Here is a 23,632-nt window from a genome sequence, read left to right as displayed (position 1 = left end):
TCATAACTCACCATAAACTCAAATTACTTTCTCCCAGTATTTCTGCTTGTCCCCCTCGTCTCATTACGTTCACGATTGTGTAAACGCTGTAATCATGCCGCCTCTAAAATTTGCTTTGCTTTCTGACTGATCCCATCTTAATGTTAATTAGATATTTGTCTGTTTTTAAAGGTATGAATCAGCTAGTGGCTGAGTACCACTGACTGGGTAGGGAAGTTGGACAGATGGACATACACATTGTTGGTTTTGGTCTTTTCATGGGATTTGACAATAACAACAAACCCCAGCCTTATCCTTTAATACTGGTATGGTTTCAGACAGATGTAAAGAATTTACTGTGATCGGATACAATGAAAGTATTAAGAGTAACTGGAAGCACCACTAACACGTTAAACGTGTGCGTCATTATACTAGAATATAGTGTGTGTGTCTAGCGCCATTTGAGGATACAAAAGAAAACAACTCCTTCTTTCTTTCATTCACAGGTATGACGAATAGGGAGCAGTTGGAGGTGTCCCATGGGCATGTTTGTCCTCTGGCCGTTCAGCCTGTGTGTCTCTGCTCTGCACACAGACGCTCTGGGAGGGAGAAGAAAGACCGTCTAAAAATAAACTGACACGCACCACCAGCAGAAAAACAAAAAACCAAACCAACAAATAAAAAAGGAATAGGGCAAAGGAGATCCCGTTTTTGTCTCTTCCACTCTGACTCTCTCTGCTCCATTTCTGTTTCTCTGTCCTCATTAGGGCCTGAGAGGAGGTCATGTCCCAGTCTGGAAAAGTCCTTCATTTGTATGTGGAAGTAAGGTCTGCCCCAGATCAGAAGGGAGAGAAAGTGACATTTGGAGAAAATGAAGAAGGGATTGCTCAGGGGCATTCGGTTCAGGACAGTCCTGCGGAGATCCTGTCTCAGTTAGCGAGTCAGACGACCTGCCAGAGCGTCACCAAGGCCTCCCCAGCTCACCGTCTGGTTCAGGACTGCACACACAGGCAGTCTCCTTCTAGAAACCCTGTTATCCAGCAAGCCAGCAGCTCTCCTACGGTCACCAAGAATTGGAGTGCACCCGGTGACGGAGCGTCTGCGATCCACTCTCCACCAATGCCCTCTTCTGGAAAGGTCACTCTCCCTCACACACCTCCCATCTGCCGGAGGTTTAACCAGGAAGAAGTCAGCAATGGTACTCGGTCTGTGGTCACCTTCAGTTACATTGAGAAGTCCAATGTAAAGACTGTGGACAGTCCACGCCACTCTGTGTGCGAGAGAGGGACCAGAGAGGAAAGATCCACCCCCTCTCACTTTCATAACAGGTTTAGCGACCCAGTTTGGTTTGGTAGTCCCGATTCATCGTGCGGCTCCAGTCCCAAGCTGACTTTCCGATCTCCAGGAAGTCACCAGCAGACATTTTCTCCCGGTCTTCGCCAACCATCCTTGGACCCCATCGGCAGGGCAGCTACCCAGAGGGCTGTGGAGGAGTTTGGTTCCCCTCTTCTGAGGATTAAACTAGCCCATGCACTTGAGCAAGCCTCGTCCTTGCGCCACAACCAACAGCCACGCTGTCAGTCCTGGGCTGGTTCTCCTGTTCAGCGTCAAAACATCAGCATAAACCCCAAAGACCACATCGCAGATAGGAGCCAGGCTGTTTGTGGGCTGCCTCGGAGCCCCGCATCAAACCAGCTATCCTCCCAGTCCAGGCAGTCGCCTCAGTCGAAGCCTGAGTCCTATGCCGAGTCCCCAAGCCATCTTCATTGGTCAGGAGAGGACAGAGCTGTGGCAGGCAGTCCAGCCACCAAAAGACATGTTCACAGGGCTTGTAACAGGAGCACTTCGCCGCAGAGAGCAATCCTCACGCTTGGCAATAACGTAACTGAGGGCTTGAACCAATTAAGTGACAGTAAATCCTCTTCTCCGGCTCATAGCCCTGAAGTTGCCCGCAGGCTAGCAGAGGAGGCTACCAAAGTATCTTCAATTTTCACAGAGGCAAGGAGGTCCTCATTGCACAACGCTTTAGGTGAGCCTTCAAAAGGCTCAAACACCGGAGAATTTCACAATTCATCTCCAAATGCACAACAGTCTAAGCAAATGCTCAAGATGAACATCCCTTTAAATGACCAACACACGCCAGCAACTGACAACACAGACTCTCACCAGCCTGAAAACTCTACCTTGCAGTCACAGTCGTTTGAAACAAACTCCCGTGCTAATTATCAAACACACCAGGAGGACTTCATTCAGAAATCCCAGCATCAGAGCTCTATGTTACCAGCTGTTCAGAGTTCCCCCGCTATTCCTTCACGCGTGCTCCGTCCCGCTCATCCTCCCACTGAGCTCAGCTCTCCTATGAGGGACCCCAGGCTTTTCCAAGCAGAGCTCCGAGCACCAGATACCCCAACTCTGCATCGCCGTCAGCTCCCGCAGTACACCAGAGATTCCTGGTCCTCGAGCCTGGACAAGAGAGGAGACCTGAGCTGTTTTGAGAGAGAGGACTGCACAGAGCTTGCTCGCAGGCTCTTTATCAATCAGTGTGTTGAGGAGGCTCCAGTTAGCTGGACATCCAGGCAACAGTGGGGGAATCAGGAGGAGAACAGACCAAGGCCAACCCCTGAATCTGGATTTGGGTCCATGAATGACCAAACTCCTGGACAACAATTCAGTCAACGCCGCAGGCCGCTCAGTCCCACAGCCCAGCAGAAACGGGCTGAGCAGAGGAGGAGGGAGATCCTGCTTCTGGGACCAGTGGTGTTGGACTCTCCAGAGGAGGATGAGGGCTGTGATGAGGAAGGACAGGGCAATGAGATGGAGAGATTTGGGGCAGAGCAGCAGCCACGCTTGCAGAGGGTACAAGAGCCTCCAGAGGGGGAGCAGAATGGAGCGATGGGAGGGTCGTCCTCACGGAGCTCTAGTGGGGTGACAGGCAGCCTGGGGGAGAGGGACTGTGTGTCCCCAGAGTCCAGTCAGTCCAGTCACCAGAGCAATGAGACCGGGGCAGCCACCTCAGGAATACAGGTGGGAACTGCATGAACTTTGAAACCCACAAATTACACTTTTTGTTTTAATACTTAGCTACTACTAACTGCATAATAGGAATTTTGGGGAATTTGCTTATTTGCAAGAAAGCTCAAGCTTGTCTCTGTGTTCATGTCTCAGACGGACAGTGGCTGTGCGGTGCCCGTGCCCTCGCTCCATTGTCAGAGGATCGCGCGTGCCAAGTGGGAGTTTTTGTTTGGGACCCCTGATGAGGAGGCTCCTAGCAGGGGGGAAAAAAGTGAGAGTTCACCTCAGTTTCATCATGTTACTGCACTTCAGATTTCATGTTAGAACAGAGTGGAAGGTTTCTTATTCCCTTTCCTTCATTCTTCACAAGATAATATTTCAGTGGGATATAAAGGAAACAGAGAAGACCGTTGAGTCTCATTGCTGCATGTTAGTGTCATTTAAGGCAACATGTTCAGATTTAAAATATCTTTCAGCGCCTTTAACAGGGCTTGGTATAATTTGAAAGCCTGCTAGATCTTATTCCTCTGTACCATAGAGATTTATTATACAAGCTGTGCAGTTTATTTTGGGTCAGTCACACATACATCACCCTGCTGCTTTAAATACTCAATAGAGCCAAATATCACCAGCCTTATCCTTTGAATCGAGCAATAATAAGCACAACTCATCTCTGATATATCGTACTTTATTGCTCATAGGCCTTCAGTTACCTTCACTTGGTTGTTGTTAGTCATGTGACTCATACATCACTATAAATACAAGGTATTTAATAAAAACATTACAGAATACAATATTTAGGTTTACAAGAAAAATATAAATGTTTTTAAAATCACAACTTCTCCAATACACATTTAGAGAAGTTGGGAGTGAGGTGTATTTAATCTAAAACCAGTAAATGTCTGATTAAAGATGAAGTTAACAAGATGATGCATCTGATCTATTATGCCATCTTTCAATACTCCGTGCTATGGGCATATTTCAGTCGGTACAAAAAAGTATTCAGGTATGATACTCAGTCTAGCCTGTTATGGTTCTGGTTCACTGATTAGAGCAAGTAAATGATCTAAAAGTGTTTTCTGTGTAGTTACAATACATGTAGAAATATGTATGTAGAAATTTAGCATAGGGATACCAATCACACTGATGTTTAACTCTATCTGCAGATTCTCTAGAAGCCTCCACAGCTCCTCCCAGTGGTAACTCCAGTGAGTCTCCCACCCCGACTCCCCCAACCTCCCTGCCTCTGCTTTCTGCCAATCACGACGTGCAGCACGTAGAGGTAGAACTGGTGACCCCTCCCCCGGCCATTATCGGGACATCGCCCAAAACCGGCATCATTCGCCGCACACTAAAGTATTCAGAAACTGACCTGGACGCCATTCCACTACGCTGCTACCGCGAGACAGACATAGACGAGGTGCTGCTGGCTGAGCAGGAAGACGCCGACTCTGCGTTTGGGAGTAACCGCAGTGTGCAGGGCACCTCAGTGGCAGGCAGCAGCCCGCTGGGAGATCTGGCTTATGGAGGGACAGATGGGGAGGTGGCAGAGGAGAGAGGAGGCGGAAGGGAGGATGAGGAAGAGGAAGATGAGGAGGATGAGGAAGAGGAAGAAATGGTGAGCTGGGCCAGTGTGAGGATGCAAGGAGACACCAGGAAACAGCAGTACGCAGCTCAGGAGGATCCAGAGGTGTTTGGCCACCTTCTGAAGAGGTGAACACAAGCACATGAAACACACACACTCGTAGTCACACACAAGCCTGCAAACACACAAGGATTTCCCCTTGACCTATATTTTGATCTGAATTTGGATCTGACTTGTAACCTATTTTTCAAGTAAAACATAAACAGATTTTGTGGCATTAATTAGTCAGAACTCTCTAACACTACAGTACATTACATCAGTTGGAGTTCCCTTTTTCTAGATGTTTCCTTGGTTAACACACATGTAAGATTTTCTTTATAAACACAGCTGTGTTGTTGCAGTGTTTCTAAAACCTCCCTCTCTGTGCAGACCAATGGAAACGTTTTTTGATAACCACCACCCAGCCCTGAAATCCCCCATCTTGGTTTCTGGTCCTCGCTGTGCTGTAGAGGACACCTTCAGCCGTCACTTTGAGAGCATCATGGAGTCTCACCGAGCCAAAGGGACATCGTACAACAGCCTGGACAGCGAGGAGCTGCTGACCTCGAGCACCAAAACGGTCCTGACCTTTGACCTACCCACACTAACCCCTGCCATCCATGCTCCGGTTTGCCAGAGCGCCAGGCAGATCGTCCAGCTTAGCTTCGCCCCTCTGGCACACGATGAGAGGCCCAGCCTCTCCGATTCTATCTTTACCGTGACCGGGGACTCCGATGCCACCCGAGCCCCCTCCAGCGAGAGGCTGAGCAGCGGTTCAGACGACACGCCACCCAGAGGACGAGAGTATGCACAGCTGGGGAGCAGCTGGTACAGCAACATTTCTTTCTCATTACCGAGGTGAGTTAGCAGCATGTAGAGTAGACATGATAAATGTTACTGTGCCTATGAGTTCACACATGACAGGTATAATAGTAACCAAACTTCTGAACACTACTAAAACCTGATTTGTTTTTGGGACACAGTGCCAGAAGCTATAAATACAATACAGATATATTATGAACTTATAACTTTGTTTAACGAGCCAATGTGTTAATCGCTTATATACACATCCGGCAGTGACAGAGCAACCATTACCTTATCCGTAAGTTCAAAATTCACTCTCCTCCTTTTGGCTCAGTTTTGTTCTCTGCCAACTCTTAAGGGACATATCTGGCTATTTATCTGCTAAATACTACATTATGTTCAACAGCTTGTTGCTAACTGTGTCTGTCTGCTGTTTTTGTGCAGAGCACGGAGAGTACAGTGAGTTTGCTGCTAGAAAAGATGTTAATGATGAGACCGGAAGGATTGAACCAAAACACTAAAGTTCTGTACTGTAAAACCAAAACATGAGCTTGAAAGTCCTTTGTAGAGGAACTGCAGAGCAACCACTTTCACTTTACATGTAGTCACTTGATGCTTTGTTAATATAAAAATGCTGATTGACCATTGCATTAGGAGGGACTCAATGAACTTTTGGCACAAACTATTTAATCTCAGTTGTCCATTAAACTGAAAGCTTTTAAAAAGTCAGAATTAGCTGAATGTTCTGATTTGTAATTGTAATTAATGCTTGTGGTTTTAGAATGACAAGTTCACAAACTGTATAGTTTTGATGTTCCGGTGTCTTGTCAAAATACATGAATATATTTTCTTCATAATCTACGGAGCCCCAACGTAAACATGCTGTGAGCGGGAAGTGAAGCAATAGTGTTGACAACTGATATGCAGGTGACCTGTGCTTTGGTGATTCACCAAGAATCTGGGTCATGTTTGTTGTTGCATATCATTCTCTGTTTTTTTCTTTAATGTTCTGTTTATCTCTACACTAAAATACAGCTAGTGCAACAGCAAGTATAATCTTCTATGCATGCTTATAGATAGAGAGAGAGATATAGAGTGATAGTTTGGGGTAATCAGGCTCATAGAAAGACACAAAATTAACCTGGTCTCGTGTCAGCCCGCGTCCTTTGAATGGTTGAACGGTTGAAGCTTACAAATTACTGAGTTGCTGATGTTAAGTCAGTATTAATGCAGTTTTGATGGCTTTTATCTGAGGTCAGAACACCGTTAATGGACTGCTGTCAGTCTCCAGACAAATGTGTCTCTGTCTGGATCCTTCTCCTTGTGCAGAGCAGTGCTGCAGAGCTATTCTGGAGCCCAGTAGTTTAGAGTGAAGGTCGCTAGAAGGCTGCCTGTGGTCCCTCTGCTGTGTGCCAGGCAGTGTGTGTGTGTGTGTGTGTGTGTGTGTGTGTGTGTGTGTGTGTGTGTGTGTGTGTGTGTGTGTGTGTGAGGCTTGTTAGACAGAGGCAGATGGCTGCTGCAGCAGTGAGGGACTCACCTTGACTGTCACAGTTCCAAACACTTCCTTTTACTCTCCACAGACGTCCACCTGCAATACAGGAGAACTTGTTTTATATCCAGAATACTTTGTCTTTATGATGTGTGTGACGGCAGAAAATTGTTTATTTCTTCATAGCAAAACATCTTAATCTATCTTACATCATCCTTACTGCCGAGTATGTGATAGAATCAAACTATGAAAAAATCTGGGACGTCAGTCTATCTGCTGGTATATCTGCTGTGGTGGGGGAAGGACAGCTACAGTGTTTATGTGTGACAGTAAGAAAAACTGGTTTTGTGAATGTCACTGTAACCTACCGTGACAGACTGCAGAGGTAGAGTGTCTCCTTGTTGCTTTGACCACTAGGTGGCGGAAGAAGACAGCAAACATTCTGTAAAGTGCTTTTTTTTCATAGGAGTGAGTCTAATGCAGGTGGGTAACTTTGAGCAGCAGGAACAGAGGTGTGTGTGTGTGTGTCACAAAAAGCAATCCAGTCTCAAGTTTCAGCTGGCAATGCACAAATACTCCCTGAAAGGTTAACAACAGCACCACATTTTTTCTTATTAGTGTCTTTAAAGATAAACTTGTCACAACTTCCTCTTTATATGTGAAACAAATCACACCGGACTAGTTCAGGTAGTTGTTTGCTTAGCTTAACTGATCTTATCACACTTTTATAACCGGCTGAACTCGGGCAGCCCTGGGAGCTGTGGAATCCAGGAGCGAGTCCACGAGGCAAATATTTCTGAAGGCTTGTCCATACTTTGATAAAAGTTGGAATTTCACTCCCCTACACCCCCCTCTCCTTCTTCCCTCACATCACCCTTTTCAGACGATCTACACCATTACACAGTGGCTCATTGTGCAGAGCTGCTCAGTGGACTGAGAGGGGGTTCAATTATGCAGGGATACCGTTAAAGCAGAGGCTGACACTAGGAATTCTCTCAGGACCTCTTGGCGTTAGTTGCTAGTTGTGCTAGTTCTTGATGTGACAATGCTGACAGGTGGCGGAGCCTAAATTAGAGCGCCGGCTTAATCTCATGATTATGAACACTCCTGCAGGCCCGGGTGAGGAGTATGCTGTAAACAGACTGCACAAAGGCATCAGATGTTTAGGAAAAGGCCACCTATTTTTCCCCCCAGGCAGTAATGGTTGTATAGAGTAAACAGTTTACAGGCACACACCCAATATTAAACCTCATATCTTTGTTTTCTCTGTAGGTGTGCTTAAAGCTCACACCAGAAACAAGGTAGACTAGAATTTGTACAACACCCAAGGGATGGATTGGGAGAGAGAGAGGGCGGTGGGGGTATGAATGGTCGGTAGAAAATGAAGGAAGGGAGATTTTTAGGCAACAGACAAGCCAAGTTTCATGCCATACTCCGAATCCAAGGTCAGCAAGGGACAGTGAGAGTTTACACAGTGGAACATGGAGGGAGAAAGAGAGAGAGAGGGAGGGAGGAGTGAAAAGAGGGAACAGAAACAACAGCAAACAGACTCGAAGGGGAAAAGATAGAGGAGGAGAGGCACTGCAGGACAAACAGCTCTTTTACTTTGGGAGAAGGACGCTTGCTGTGAAGATCAAATGACAGCAAACACAGAGGGAGAGTGAGAAAGTGGAGGAAAGAAAAGGGGGGGACCCATGAGGTCTCAGTCAGACTCAAAACCAAGCAGAGGACTGGCAAAGTCTGCGGGCCGCTCGGGAGCGACTACAGGTGTTCCTCCGCGTTAGTGCCTGCTCTCTGGACAGGACGGTGATGCGTTCAGGTTATGAGGCCGGGAGGAGGGGGGGGGTCAGGCGGGCGAGCAGCCTGAGGCGAGGTGCAGCTCAGGGGACGGCAATGAGGACACCATCTGTCTTCTGCTGTCATGGTTCATCTGCAGTCGGAGAGGAGAGGTATTTGACGATTAGGCGTTCTTGCCACAGGTGGGTCCCACCCAGGAAGCTGTCTCACCTGTCTGCCATGGATATCAGACGATTTGAATATCATGTTTGGCCAGAATGAAAATTGAAATGATCTTTTTAGGTGCAGAGTATATTTGCAAGCTTGTTCACTTCACTTTTATAACAGTAATGATGGATGCAGAGTAGATCTAATTTGGGGAAATTCAGCCACTAGAGGAGCCTAGTGACTTTGGTGATCCCCTGACTTTTACATCTCGCATGTCCATGAGGTTGACATTTGTGTTTCTTTGTGAAATGTCTTCTAAACACCTATATGTTGCCATGAAATCTCTTCGTGGACCCAAGAGGAAGACTTCAGAACTACTTTGGTGGCCTCCTGACTTGTCCTTTAGCACAGTGATTATCAACCTGGGGGGGGGGGGGGGGGGGGGGCACAGTTGCATGAATATGAGTCATGTGGTGACATAAACAAAAGTGCTCTGATGCTAGCAAGGCTATTTTGTTAACCTTAAGTTTATTTCACTTGCCTGTATTGATTCGAATGATTGATAAAAAATTTAGTCCACTTTTGCTGGGGTGGGGGGCATAAACTTTTTTTGGCTTCTGAAGCGGGATATGACAGAAAGTGTGAGCACCACTGGATTAGCAGCACATTTTGTGCAGAGGTTCCCAGATGTTCCTTTTCACCTTTTCTCTTGCACCACCATGAGGTTCACTTTTGTGCTCTTTTGTGAAATGTCCTAACATCAATTGGATGTATTGCCATGCAGTTTGGTAGAGATATCCATTTTGCCCACACAAAGTATCCTAATGACTTTGGCGATCCCCTGACTTTTCTATCAGGTCGACATATGTCGTTTCGAGCGAATGGATTGCCATGAAATTTGGCATTCACACCCCCCTCAGGATGACTTGTGCTAACTTTGGTAAACATCAGACTTTTCATATAGCTCCATCATTTGATCATCAGCAAATGTTAGCATGCTGACACACTAAACCAGGATGGTGAACATGGTAAACGTTGCACATGCTAGCTGATGTTAGCATTTAGGTCAAATCACTGCTGTGTCTTAGTACAACCTCACAGTGGCAGGCTGCAGACTTAGTGTTGCTCTTCTGTGTAGGCTGCTTTGTGAAACAAAAGTTGACCATTGGACTCTTGCAGCTTTCTTACTTAGTCGATTTGTGTTATTAATGACTGTTTGCTCTGGTGTGATTTATCCTGACTCATTGACAGTATAAGGATGTGTAAGTGTGGGAAGCAAAGCCCTGGGACTGTGGGTTTTCTTGGCTTGTCCCTCATGCTGAGAAATCCAAATGAGAGCTCTGCTTGTTCAGGAAGTGTCTCTTGCTTTTCTGAATACAACTCTCAGCTGTTGAGCTGTCATTGTTTTCTCTGGCCGGCTGTGGTGACAAGAATTGTCACACAGCTCTCGACGGCAGCGACAAATGTCAGCATCATGTCGATTTCCAAGTATCTGAACTCAGGGACCTCGTTTCTGTCATCCATATTCTTGCAGAAGCCAGAAAAGTACTTCTCTTTTAGCTCAGAGTGACATAACATGCTTAAATTATTACCACAGAATAATGAGATGTAATAAGTTTGCACTTCTGAACTGTTTAATGCTTTGAAGGGGCTTAATTAGGAAGTGATAACGTGAAAGCGAGGAAGCTGGCAAAAGAGATTTTGAATGCAGTTGTTAACGTGTATAATCATGGCAAAAATGTTTGAATATAAAATGATTTGCATATGTTATACTTAATGAATGAATGTAAAATATGATCTTTGTTTACTACTTTGTATTTGATCTCATTCATTTCTGCTCTGTCTCCATTATAAATTTTATCTCTCATCCCTTCATACCTCTTTTATCATCCTTCTCTATCCACTCACCATTCATCATGCATGTTTTTATATTATTTAATATAACAGATATTTATCTTATAATCTAATTTCTTACTGGTTTCACCTCTCCCTTATTTATTTTAGTATTCCGGTGTTAAAACATCACATACTGCTGGAAAGTATAATTTAAGATCTGTGCTGAACAGATCAGATATTAATATTACTAAATTATTAATATACTGGAGTTATTAGTTTTATTATTATATCACCATCATTCTTTGTTCCTCCTTTTATCCCTTTCTCTCTTTCCTTTTCAATTATTTACCAATCCATGTCAGTTGTCCTCCTCTTTCTCTCTTGGTCCCATTTTCAACTTTTGGAGTGAAATGTAAAATGTAAAATGTTTCCCATCTTTCCACATCCTTTTGTGTCCATCCATTTGTCATTTAATCACTCACTATTTCTGCCCTCTCTTCAACCTTTGATTCGTCTCAGCAGGGAGAAGGCACGTCTGGCGACAGATTCTGAGCTGGACCACGACCTCAGTGACAGACTTGGTCTGGGCAGCAGTGAAACGCTCACAAACGGCAGCCACCGGGCCGACCTAGCAGCCGCCAAACGCTTGGCCAAACGTCTCTTCAACTTGGATGGCTTCAAGAAGTCCGATGTGGCACGCCACCTCAGCAAGAAGTGAGCTGCTAGAGAGTTGTTGTGTTGTGGCAAGTGCTTGTTTTGTCACGTGGTCTAATCCTTTACATGTAATATTATTATCATTCTGTTGCTTCTTTTTTATAGCTACCAACCAGTTAGCTGCTGTTAGGAAGGTCTGCTACCCAACGCCATCCACAACACACTTACAAAAGCCTTAGGAACTGTTTGAAAAGCCAAAGAAACAGCTAAGCAACTACTCGGAAATGCACTGCAATTAGTCTATCAACCACACTGAAACCATAGAAACACTTAGGAACACCTCAGCTACTACGCTGAAAACCATATTTACCACCTCATACTAGCAAAAGACTAACTGCCAAATAGCAACCACTTTGAACAACTTGGCAACCTGTCAGTGAAAACCTTCTGGGGTGCTAGCAAGCACCCTGAAAGCCATATCAACCAAGACGCACTCCAGTCCTGCCTCTGACTGGCTGTTGAGTACCAGCCAATCAGAGGCAGAGTTGTTGCTGTCTGCCAGTTAAACTGCCTCTCAAGCTGTCTTTTGAAAATAGTTCCCAAGTAACTTTTATTAGACATTTAGAAAAGTAATCAAAAAGTAAATAAATGTAATAAGTTACATTACTTTGATGAACTAATTAAAATAGTTACACAACAAACAGGGTAACTTGTAGTCGGTGATCCACATTTCTAACTACTTACCACACACGAAACACCTTTGCAACTATTTAGCATCCATTTGCTATAGGTAGCTATTGTGTACACTACAACAAACTAGCACCTCTTTTGACACACCAAGCAGCAAACACATAAATTGTCTTGTAATAATATTTCTTCTACTAATACAGCTTCTCTTAATTAGCTTACTCTAAAACAGGGATATGATTTGCATTGGAACCAGTTTCTTTGTACTGCATCGTATGTTTATTTCATGAATGCTAATCTGCTAGTGCACATTCAGTTTCCAGTACATTTACTGTATGCCACTTTACATACTGCTTACCAAGTGCTGTGTTTTGGTAGATCTGCATTCGTCCACTGCTGTGCAGCTCGATCAGCCCGTCGGTCTGTCAGCTGCTTGCTCGTGCTGATGAGAAAGAATTTTGGATTAAAGGGTTTCCTCACTTTCTGGCAGATGCACCCTGTGGATTTCCTCCTCTTTTCTATTTTTTTTTCCTGGCCTCTGGTCTGCATCTCCAGCTGACTGTGCCAGTGCACGCTGACTGATTGACAGCCCAAACTGAGGCCTTTCACTGAGCTGTGAATGATAGCGTTTGAACATTTGATTGACGTTTTGTTCTTTTATGGTCACTGGAGTGTTTTGTGCTTTTTGTCTCTTCTTCCGATGTTGTTTTTCTATTGCTGTATTTCTCCTTATGATATTTTATACCTGTTTGTCTACAGTAATGACTTCAGTCGTATGGTAGCAGAAGAATATCTGAGTTTCTTCAACTTCACAGGCCTCGTGATTGACCAAGCATTGCGGTGAGAACACACAGTCCAAGAAATTCAATACAGCCATGGATGAATTTTTATTATTTATTTAATTAATTTCAACATATTTACTGTATATAGGCTATTCAGATGTAATGAAGACAAGTTGCCTGCTTGTTTATCACATAAAATATTTTGAAATTGCTCAATCTTAAATGTATATCAAGCAAATAGCCAACCATTGTCTGGAAGTTGTTGAATTTTCCAAAAACTATTATTATTACTACTACTATAATCTTATGATCACAGAATGAATCAAAGTATCATTCATTTAAAATATGACTGTGGTCTAAACATGTGTCGATGATTTGTAATCCTTTCTTCTGTGTGATTTTCGGGTTTAATTCTGCAGATGTTTTGATTTTATCTTTGTTTGTGGTGAAGACTCTCCACTGTTAAACACTGCTCTCTAGAGGGCAGCTTTGGTCTTGCATTTAGAGTGAAACGTTTGTACAGTAACATTATAGTAGGTAATCATATGCACTGATAAACTGAGCATGCAACCTACACATTTTCTACTCCCGTTTATGCAGTTTTTTTCTGTTTCACTTTATACACCATCATGTGTTTTTAAATCTGCTTTCCTCAGAAATGTTAATAAGCAGTTAGTGACCAACAAAGCCAAGTAAAAGCAGCTATACTACAATGTAAAAAAGTTCTGCCTTCAAGAATGTACTTAAAGACTTATTATGTACTTAATATTAATATTACATCATTACATATATTATACCATTGATTATTATTACTGTTGCATTACCATTTAAGCAGCATTTTAATGTTTTAAGGATTTTATATCTTGTAGTTATAAATTTATTATGTAAGACTGCATCATATTTTTTAAGTTGCTACTAGCAAGTATGGCTGAAAGAATAATACAATGTAGTGAAAAATATAACATTTCCCTCTGACATGGAGTGAAGTAGAAGTATAAAGTAACTGGAAACACATGAAATCAATCTTTCTATTTTCTATAATCTAACTATCTATAATGCTTATTACTATTTAAAACAGGTCATCTTAAAAGTTAAAAGATCTGCTGACTGTTACTGTGTTTGTGGCTGCAGGACTTTCCTCAGACAGTTTGCCCTGATGGGGGAGACTCAGGAGAGGGAGAGGGTGCTGTCACACTTTTCCAAGCGCTACTTGGACTGCAATCCAAAAGTCTTACCATCAGAGGGTGAGTGCTGCAGAGAAGTACCAGCAAAGAAATCAAACGAGGACAAGTAATTAGTATAATGAGCTTTGATTCAATGTTTGATTCCAGTAGGAGGAGACACAATATAGTATATAAAAGTATTCGGTGTTAGAGGTTGTTCAGTGGCTGACACATGTTGATTAAAATGTGCTCTGGGTTGCAGTTTCAAGGCAACCCAATGTGGGGAACCCTGGAATCTGTTGTCTGAAACAAATTTTAAATTTATTTAATTAAAAAATCCCTGGAAAAATCATGTCACTTGTTCTATAGGCTAGTAAAAGCTGACAACAAGTCTAACCGGGAGTTATCTTTTTAGATAATTTAATTAATACTAGTGGATGATAACATGTGGTATTATATTTAATTTAAGTATGTGTAAGCTGACAGAAAAAGTTACGATCTAAGTGAGTATAAGTCATTTTGCAGTTCAAGCTAACTCACTGTTTCATCCTTTAGACGCAGTTCACACGCTCACCTGTGCCCTTATGCTGCTGAACACCGATCTACATGGTCAGGTGAGTAATAACTAACAAACATGTGAGCATACATTGTGTTTGGATGAGTTCGTTGGTGTGTAAAAGAGAATCTACTGTACAGTTAAATGTGCAGGTACTGCAGGTGTTGCGAACTGGCCAAGGCAAAGGATAAACAAATAAAAGATCAAGTTTTAAGAGCTGCATTATCCTCAAAGGCAGTTTTAACTGAGTTTGGGGAATATAAGACTGTAAGTCTGATCACCAGCTGATCTGGGTCTGCAGGTCTGTCTACTAAGCTTCTTTCACCATCTTTAATCTGCTTCTTTTATAGTCAGAGCCTCCTTTCGCAAATCTGGGCCATTGGCGGCTCTTCTCAGCGATAGTGCAGCCCTGCAAATGAATGATTAATTAAAGTGGCTACAGAGGTGACTGGATAGAGGATCAGCTCCTTTTAGGGGAGAGCTGATCTTTAAAGTTTCAACAAATGTAAGGACATACACTTTTAAGATGATCTTTGTTGTGAGTGTGGTCATCGTCACTACCCTCTACGCACAGATTATCACAGTGACAGAGGGGCGTGATTGATAAAGGCTGAGACTTTTGGATTAAAACAGTAATCAATTCTAAAATGACGCTTCATAATATCCCTGAGCACAATATGACGTCTTTAAAGTGCTTGTTTTGTCCAACCAACAGTATCAGTAACAGAAGTTAAATTGAGAATAATATAACGCAGCATTTCCTCACATTTGAAGCTTGAATGTGCAAAAGTTAACCTTTTTTACAAATGTCTTAAATCATTACTTGATTATAAAAATTGTGTATAATTGTAGTTGAGACGAGTACCTAATTTTCAGAACTGATATCAAACCAGTATTTTATTCGGCACCTTTATTTGAGAAATATAAACATGTTTTTTTCTACACATTTAACAAATAAAGCCGACCTTCTTATATATAAAATGTTGTTTAAACACAAGTATTTGGCCTTAAAAATTGGCAATTATTAGGATTGATCTGATCAAAGAATACAGAAACTTAAGAGTATGATCAGGCTTTCAATGCCAGCTTTTGGTACTCTGATAGTTTCAATAACCAGTGCTATTGGCAGACTTCGGATGGCACTGCTAAGCGTTAAGGTTTGGCACCTGGCCCTATCGACAAATCCTTTCAACACTAAACAGGATCATCATGATTATCACTGTCACCATTATTACATCAGCTGAAATACTCCCTTTACAAATTATTTTACATTTATCATCATCATCATCATCATCATCTTTGTTCTTTATTTCACCTCCACATTGCTTCTATTTAAATATCACATTGATCACATTTTTATATGTGTTAACTTATAAGGGGTATGTTTAAAAAGGAGAGACTTTGATTGGGGTTAACTATTCTTTTAATTTATAGTTAATTCAAAAGTAAAAGAGGCTTCATTCTGTTTTAGCTCTTCATAGACAGCACATAATAACTTTTAATAGAGAAAGGTCCTTGCTTTAAAATGAATTACAAATTGAATACAAATTCACTGAGTTAATTGAAACAGACCGCATGGAGGAGGCGGTCAGTGTTAAAGGGTGTGAGGATTGTGTAAGAAGTATGAAATAAATAGTAAATTTACATTTCTTCCCTTTCAGAACATCGGCAAGAGGATGTCGTGCACACAGTTTATTGGCAACCTGGAAGGACTGAACGACGGCCAAGATTTTCACAAGGATCTGCTTAAAGTAAGCTACTTTCAAGTCTAAAATAGCACACACACACACACACACACACACACACACACACACACACACACACACACACACACACACACACACACACACACACACACACATGCATAGGCTGTCATGCACAGACACACATCCCAAATGAGAGCGAGCAGACTGTGTGTGCCAGCATTGTATTGTCCCTCAGATCTGTGCAACTGAGCCTGGCTGTCTGGCCTGCGCTCACTGCCAGCTGGCATTCACCTCATCTCTGGAGGCCTCCAATCAGAAGCCTGCCTGGGCCCGCCACTTCCTGATACACTGTAGCTACAGCGCAGGACGGAAGACTAATTGTTATATGATCTGGAGACAAGGAGAATGAGACGTAGCCACCCTCAGGGTATCTGTGCGTGACTTCAACAGCATTAGATTAGGCTATTAGCTTAACCCTGTTGAGTTTGGTTGCAATAGACAGGGTTCAGACAGAGGCCTGGGGCCCCATGATGTGGCGAAATAACCCAATCAGTGCGGGTTGCCTGTCCATTGGTGCGCCTAATGATGATGCTGTTGATTAGTTTTGTCTGCAGAGTGGTCTGTCAACATGCCACAGGGCCACAGAGTGCAAGTCAACAAGTTGTAATGGGGTATTTATAATGCATGAAGGAGCGAGAGAGAGAGACGCTTTACGCTTTAATTACTTGTTTAATGAAATGTATGGGGTTGATTGTTCTTGTGTAGTATGTATGATGCTTTGGCAATATTGTTGTTACACATTCATGCCAATAAAGCTATTTTGAATTGAATTTGAATTGAGAGAGAGAGAGAGAGAGAGAGAGAGAGAGAGGGAGAGAGAGAGAGGCCACGTCCGTCTGCTGAGACAACGAGAATTAATTCTGCAATGAAAGGCTGCGCCTGTTGTTAAGGGCAGATAGTATGCATGTTGCGGCCATGTGACTGCGAGCTAAGCTCGGCAGAGAGAGACAGTCCTACATATGTGCATTAGCTGTTTTATCATTGCTTGTACACATTCAGTTTTTTAAATCATGCCCTCCACTTTCTACAAGCTCTCGCTCTTTTATTCTCGTTTTCCTTCAATGAGACCTTTCTTCTTTCTTACCCTCGAGCTACACTCTCTTTTCTCTCTTTCTCTCACTCCCTTGTTCACTGATTCTGTAAATGTTCTGCCTGCCCACTCTCACTTGCTCCTTATTTTGGCTCTGTTAAGCTCCGGTACAGTTTAATCTCCATCTCTAGACTGTGTCTCTCTGCCACCTTTGTCTACATTCTTTCACCTCCACCCATTCCTGTTCTTTTTTGTTCTCGCCTCCCCAAACTTGACCCGTCATCTCTGCAGCTCTTTCCTAAAGCTCTCCGTCCTTTCCTTTCGTCTCTTCTCTTAAATAATATATTTTCTAAGGTCTTATTAGGTAGTTTCAGGGTTTTTTTTATTGACTATAAGGCTTCTGTGTCCAAGTTATTGTACAAGTTTTTGGCTGTATTCATTTTTCCTGCCAATACTGGCCATGAAGAGCTCCCTTCCCAGTGCAACTACTTTGTAAGAGATCGGAGATTCTTTTTTCTGTGCAAAACTTCATTCTGAAATTTAGCTACAAATACATTAACATGAGGCTTCAGCAATCAGAGTTGGTCAAAGCTTCCAAATAATTGCTAATGTTAGTAGTGTTAGTATGTTACTGTCCCTCCACACATCTCAGCAAGGAAACACTTTTCCCGGGAAACACAAACAGGAAATTCCATGCTAACTATGTGAATGTCCTAGATGGTAAAGATCTTTGTAATGTGTAAATTGTTTGCTAGGAAACATCTGAAACACCATCCAGTTACAGTAAAAGCAATCAGATGTGTAAACAGGAAGAACAAAACTTCCCCAAAATTAGTTTTAGATTGCCAAACGAAATATTAAACTTACAGTAATTGCAAATCCTTTGTAAAGTATGAGGGACATTTCTGATTATAAGGTAGGTAGGTAGGTACATCTATTCTCACCATATAACAGGTTATATCATGAAACTGAGCTTTGTAACTCCCCTCTGCTACATAGCTGACAATATACATTAATACAGAAGCAAGCCTGATAGCTTGGGGGAAAAAGCTGCTCTGCAGTCTGGTGCGGCAGCTGAAACTTCTATATCTCTTCCCAGAAGGCAGCAGGGTGAACAGGCTGTGGCTGCAGCCGAACTAACCTTGTAGGTCTTTTAGTTACGCGCACAGCCTTTTGTAATTTGAGGTATATTGTGTTGTGTTCTAGTTATCATCTGTGATGAAGTCGGTTAATCAGGGATATTGTGGACACTTTTTGTCATAGTGTCTGAGTTGAGCCAGCAGACAATAACTCTTAAAGGCAACATACTCTGACCACATAAAGCAGTTTTCAATAAAGTGCCAGGTCAGATATATATTAAACGTTACCTGTGACACTCAGAGGGCGGCACGGTGGTGCATTGGTTAGCACTGTGGCCTCACAGGAAGAAGATCCAGGGTTCAATCCTTGGTCCTCCCAGGCCTTCCTGTGTGAAATTTGTATGTTCTCCTCGTGTCTGCGTGGGTTCTCTCCAGGTGCTTCCTCCTACGACCAAAGACATAAAGGTTAATAGGTGGCTCTAAATTGCCCTCAGGTGTGAGTGTGAGCGGTTCTTCGTTTCTGTGTGCCCTGTGGTGGACTAGTGACCTGTCCAGGGTGTACCCACTCCCGCCCAGTCTCAGCTGGGATTGGCTCCAGCCCCCCCCCCTACTCAGCTCTGATCAGCACGTATAGATAATGGATAGATGGACCTCTGACATTCTTGAAACCAGACGCATATTAGCAAGCTGGTTTTGTCATTTGGTTCAGTTAGCTACAACAACTTGAATTAATAGCTACTGTCTGTGGATGTTGTTGTGATGCAACACATTTTAGTTTTATAAAGAGTAAATGACCTCTCAGTAAACACTTAGGTTATAACAAGCTAAGTTTGAACTTAAAGACAACTGGCCCCTGGATGCTGTTGCTTCTTCCTCTCCTCCCTTTTTCTCAGTTATCGCTCCATCATTTCCTGCTACAAAATGTCTGCTGTTCCTCCCCTCCATCATCCTTGTATCCCTCATTTCCTCCGCTCATTCTTTTGTGTTGCCATTTCCGTTTTCGTATCTGGTATCTGTGTTAGTATGTGCTGTAAATACACCCAGAATGAGCCAGAGAAATCCTTCACTCTGACTCCTTTTCTCCCTGGTGCTCGTTCTTTGCATACCTCACAGGTTGTCCCAGACTTAGCCCTTGTTTCCTCTTTCACCATTTTGCCACAGTATCATAACGACCATTGCGCTTCAATCAAATCTTTCTTTGAATTCTCTACCATAACTTTATCCTTCTGTTCTTCTTTGACATCCCTTATCTCCAGGTTTAAAGTGGTTCATTTTAATCCAAGTATAGCAAATACTAATTTCCCTCCAACATTTTCAGACAGTGGCCTGTTTTTACAGCAATAAAATAAACTGTAGTGGATAGTCAATACATTACAATACAATACAGCTACATATAAGTTAAAAAAAGAGTGTTTACTTCTTATTTTTTAGATATTTATATATTTTTGTTTTTGCTTTAGCCATGCTTTAGCGGCATGGCTCTATGGATGGCAGTGTCTGTCGGCCGGTCCACCACTTTGGTCCTAAAATGTCTCTATGGATGGCAATGTCCCGTGACCCTGTACGCAGGATAAGCGGTTGACGATGGTTGGATGGATGGATGGCAATGTCTGTCTGCGGGTCCACCACTTTGGTCCAGACTGAAATGTCTCAACAACCACTGGATGGATTGCCATGAAATTGTTTCTGCACGCTGACATTAGGATTTAGCTTTAGATTTAGTACAGCCTCACAGCACCTGTAGTATGGCTACAGAGTCTAGTTCAGTATCAACTGTGCTCATGAGCGGCTTTTGCAAGGACTATTGAATTTCAAATGGTTCATTCCGAAATTGTTGGTCACCTTTCATAAAATACTGACAGTAGACAAAACAATTTATACAAGTTTGTTTTTACAAACTCACTACAAATTGTTGATGAATAATTATAATTTTAATGTCTTTTTAATAAAACAACTACACGGGGCAGAATTTTTGACTCTGAATGATGCATTTCAGGCAGTCACTAAGGTTTGACGGCAGTCACTAAGGTTTGACGGCAGTCACTAAGGTATGACGGCAGTCACTAAGGTTTGACGGCAGTTACTAACGTTTGACACAGTTTGGAAACAAGTCTGCATTTATTCAAATTTGGATAAAGTGAAAGCTCTGCATTAACGTGGGCTACATCCATCATAGCACACAGTATTTTGTGATTATTCACAGTATTTTGTGATTATTTAAGACTGTGCCATAAATGGAAGCTTTACTCAGTGGGACATAAACACTGCAGTGGCGCTGAACTACTGAGCCCTGTAGCTAATAACAGAAATCAGCTGCCTGGTGGACTGGAAAATAATGAGGGGCTTTGTATCCCCATGGCACCCCCTTGCCACCTCTCTCCCTCAGGTAGACTGCCCGTCTTTTATCATCAGTGAGTTCCTTTCTTTCTGTTTTGTATGTATCTTTTTTGCTTCAATTATGTTCCACAATCACTCTCTTCTCAATTATCGCTGATTCTTCCTTTCTCTCAATTATTTCCTCTCAACTCACCAGTTCAGCTTATTTTGATTAAACCTTGTGATATGTTTCCCATTACCACCACAAAGCAGGAACAGAACTGAGCAATCTCCTGAAAAGTACGTAAAGCTATGCCATCACAACCCTCTCTTACACTTTTTCTAGCACACCGACATGATACCCAGATAGATTTTTTATTGCATTTATGCCTGTATGATGGCCAGAAAATTATGAAATAATGAAGGAGATTATGTCTGACAAAGGTGCTTGACCAAACACTGCAGTTCGCCTTTTGTGAGTGAATCAACTGATTGCAGTGATTCTCTTTGAAATTTGTTGATTTCTGCCTGAACCTTTGCATGTAAACCTGCCTTTTTCACATCTTAAACAGCACTGACATATCATCACCTTTTAAGTTGATATGGTGAACTTTCTTCACATTCACTTTCTTTTAGCTGTGGTTAGGTCTAACTAACTTCTGAGGGACATACTGTATCTCACAAAGGTGAGTACACCCCTCACATTTCTCTAAATATTTGATTATATCTTTTCATGTGACAACACTGAAGAAATGACACTTTGCTACAAAGTAAAGTAGTGACTGTACAGCTTGTATAACAGTGTAAATGTGCTGTCCCCTCAAAATAAAACATTACACCGCCATTAATGTCTAAACCGCTGGCAAGAAAAGGGAGGGGAAGTATCATTTCTTCAGAGTTGTCATATGATTTACAAAAATGTGAGGGGTGTAGTCTGACTCCTTAGCTGCTAAATGCTACACTATGTTCACCAGCTTGTCGCAAAGTCTGTCTGCTGCTTTGTGCTGGGCAGATACAGTGGGTTTTTGCTGAAAACAGCTGCCTGCTGCTGGTAAAAATGTTACCAGATCAGTTTACGCTAACCAAAACAGTAAAGTTGCAAGCTGAAAAAGGCTAAATCTGAGGCGAACTGCAGAGACTCATTTGATCCACTGTTGCTATAAAAATCTTTATATAGATTATAGCTGCTTTAAAAATGTTGGTACGACCAAATCCTTATACTGCTAGGTTGCTATGATGCCCATTATCCAGACAGGGTTTCTGCAAGTTTTACTAATATGTTGTTGATTTTGATAAATTTCAGTGCATTTGAATATCATTTTAAAAGGTGAAAGTGAAATTGGTGGTGGTGTACATTTAGCCATTGGGAAGTTTTGAGTCTAGCCTGAAGTTATTTTTGTTTTGACTTTTCCGTGTTATTTCTGTTTTGTAGAAACATTAAATTGTGTACTTATTTCCAGGGCATATATTCATGTAACTTGATATAAAGATTGCAGGAGAATTTTACATTTTAGAAAAGACGAATCAAATGTTCTTTAAAATATGAAAGTTGAAACATAAGAAAATTACAATATAATTAAACTGTGTTAATGTCAGAACATCCCACCAGACACAGGATGGATGGAGGTGGCACAGAGTGTACATGCAGCACAGCACACGTGTCTGTTCCAGTACTGCTGATTGTTTGTCTCAATCAGTGTGTTCTTGTTGTTCCAGGATTCATAATGAGCCAATAAACTATTTTAATGTCCTCCAGAGGATATTTTCCTCCCCCAGTTACCCACACCAGACGGTCAGTCAACAGAGATGTGGCAGACTGATTTGTGGCTTAGAGGAGAGAGAGGCCAGTCAACAAAACAGCCATTCTCAATTACATACATGTCATATACAAAGTAGACAATCCTGTATTTGAATTTATTGGTGGCTCAGGATAATTTTGGTTTATTAAAACTCATACAGCATTATAATAACATTGTATGAACCACGTTAATTGCTGTAATCTCAGAACATGGTGGTCGATACTCAACAAACATCCAGGTTAGCCCGACTTATTTGGGAGAGAAAACAAATGTGAACTGTCAAATTATTTCCCAATATGTTTGTTGTAAAGATCCATCACAGTTTACAGACCTGTTGTGGTAAAACGATGAGGGAGAGTAGCAACAAAGGAAGGACAGTAAAAGATACTGCATGCTTTTGGTGGTTTATTAAAATCAAAAGGCCTACAGGCGGGCACAGTAGATAGGTAGGCAGTCAGGCAGGTACTGGTTCAAGTGGCTTGAAAGCAAAGATAAAATGTTATTCGATTTGCAACTATGACAATCGTACAACGGAACAATGCATGTGTATATACAGTATAATGAGTGTGTGAATTACTTTAATGAGTGCAAAAATATCCTTACCGATAGAAATTATGGACAAAAAAAACCCATATAAAAGTACAGCAAGGAGCTGGTTAGCTTAGCTTAGCACCAAGGCTTGAAACAGGGAGAAACAGCTAGCCTGGCTTTGTCTGAAGTTAACAAAATCTGCCTACTAGAATCTCTAAGCATGACTAATTTATCCGCAATATATAATTTGTTTAACCAATACTAAATCAATTTGGTGTTTTATGATTATGGTTGTGTGTCTTTCTGGGCTCTAAGCAGCTGCTCTGAGCATGTCCGATGGGTAAAACAATGAAGATTTAATGTGTTAATTAGAAAACTTTAGAGGTGCTGGGAGGTAGAATGTGATGCTTTTGGACAGAGCCAAGCTAGTTTTCACGACTTCGTGCTAATATAAGCAAATCAACTACTGACTGTGGCTATAACCAATAGTTGTGAGAGGTATCAATTATTTCATCAAACGCTCCACTAGAAAGAAAAGTGTATAGTGTATAACTATTCCTTTAATAATGTGACTTTAAAAC

At 42.2% G+C, this 23,632-nt stretch overlaps 1 protein-coding gene and 1 long non-coding RNA gene across 6 annotated transcripts in view; one reads left to right on the top strand and one right to left on the bottom strand.

Annotated features, from left to right (window-relative positions):
* The window catches only part of LOC119915998 (PH and SEC7 domain-containing protein 1-like), a 78,273-nt gene that overhangs the window by 22,905 nt on the left and 31,736 nt on the right, over positions 1 to 23,632 (top strand). For 2 of the 5 annotated variants that reach the window (XM_038735823.1, XM_038735822.1), the window contains exons 2-10: positions 486 to 3,003; positions 3,145 to 3,262; positions 4,158 to 4,704; positions 5,006 to 5,473; positions 11,208 to 11,402; positions 12,789 to 12,869; positions 13,943 to 14,055; positions 14,530 to 14,588; positions 16,192 to 16,281. In XM_038735823.1, coding sequence (XP_038591751.1) covers positions 763 to 3,003; positions 3,145 to 3,262; positions 4,158 to 4,704; positions 5,006 to 5,473; positions 11,208 to 11,402; positions 12,789 to 12,869; positions 13,943 to 14,055; positions 14,530 to 14,588; positions 16,192 to 16,281 — 3,912 coding nt within the window. In that variant the 5' untranslated portion in view covers positions 486 to 762. Of the gene's footprint in view, positions 1 to 485; positions 3,004 to 3,144; positions 3,263 to 4,157; positions 4,705 to 5,005; positions 5,474 to 8,464; positions 8,888 to 11,207; positions 11,403 to 12,788; positions 12,870 to 13,942; positions 14,056 to 14,529; positions 14,589 to 16,191; positions 16,282 to 23,632 lie in introns of those variants that run through there. The other 3 variants (XM_038735824.1, XM_038735826.1, XM_038735825.1) reach the window with 3 other exon arrangements.
* LOC119916000 lies at positions 8,713 to 18,937 on the bottom strand. The gene is made up of 3 exons (XR_005447060.1): positions 18,694 to 18,937; positions 12,388 to 12,471; positions 8,713 to 8,838 (listed from the first exon to the last, which is right to left on the bottom strand). It is a non-coding gene; the product is annotated as an uncharacterized LOC119916000 (long non-coding RNA).

This window comes from Micropterus salmoides, unplaced genomic scaffold, assembly GCF_014851395.1.
Source record: "Micropterus salmoides isolate LMB-PRFRI ecotype aquatic unplaced genomic scaffold, ASM1485139v1 Ms_hic_scaffold_21, whole genome shotgun sequence".
Classification (NCBI taxonomy): Eukaryota; Metazoa; Chordata; class Actinopteri; order Centrarchiformes; family Centrarchidae; genus Micropterus; species Micropterus salmoides.
The sequence above is the reverse complement of the archived record's forward strand: the minus strand, read 5'-3'. Positions and strand labels throughout refer to the sequence as shown.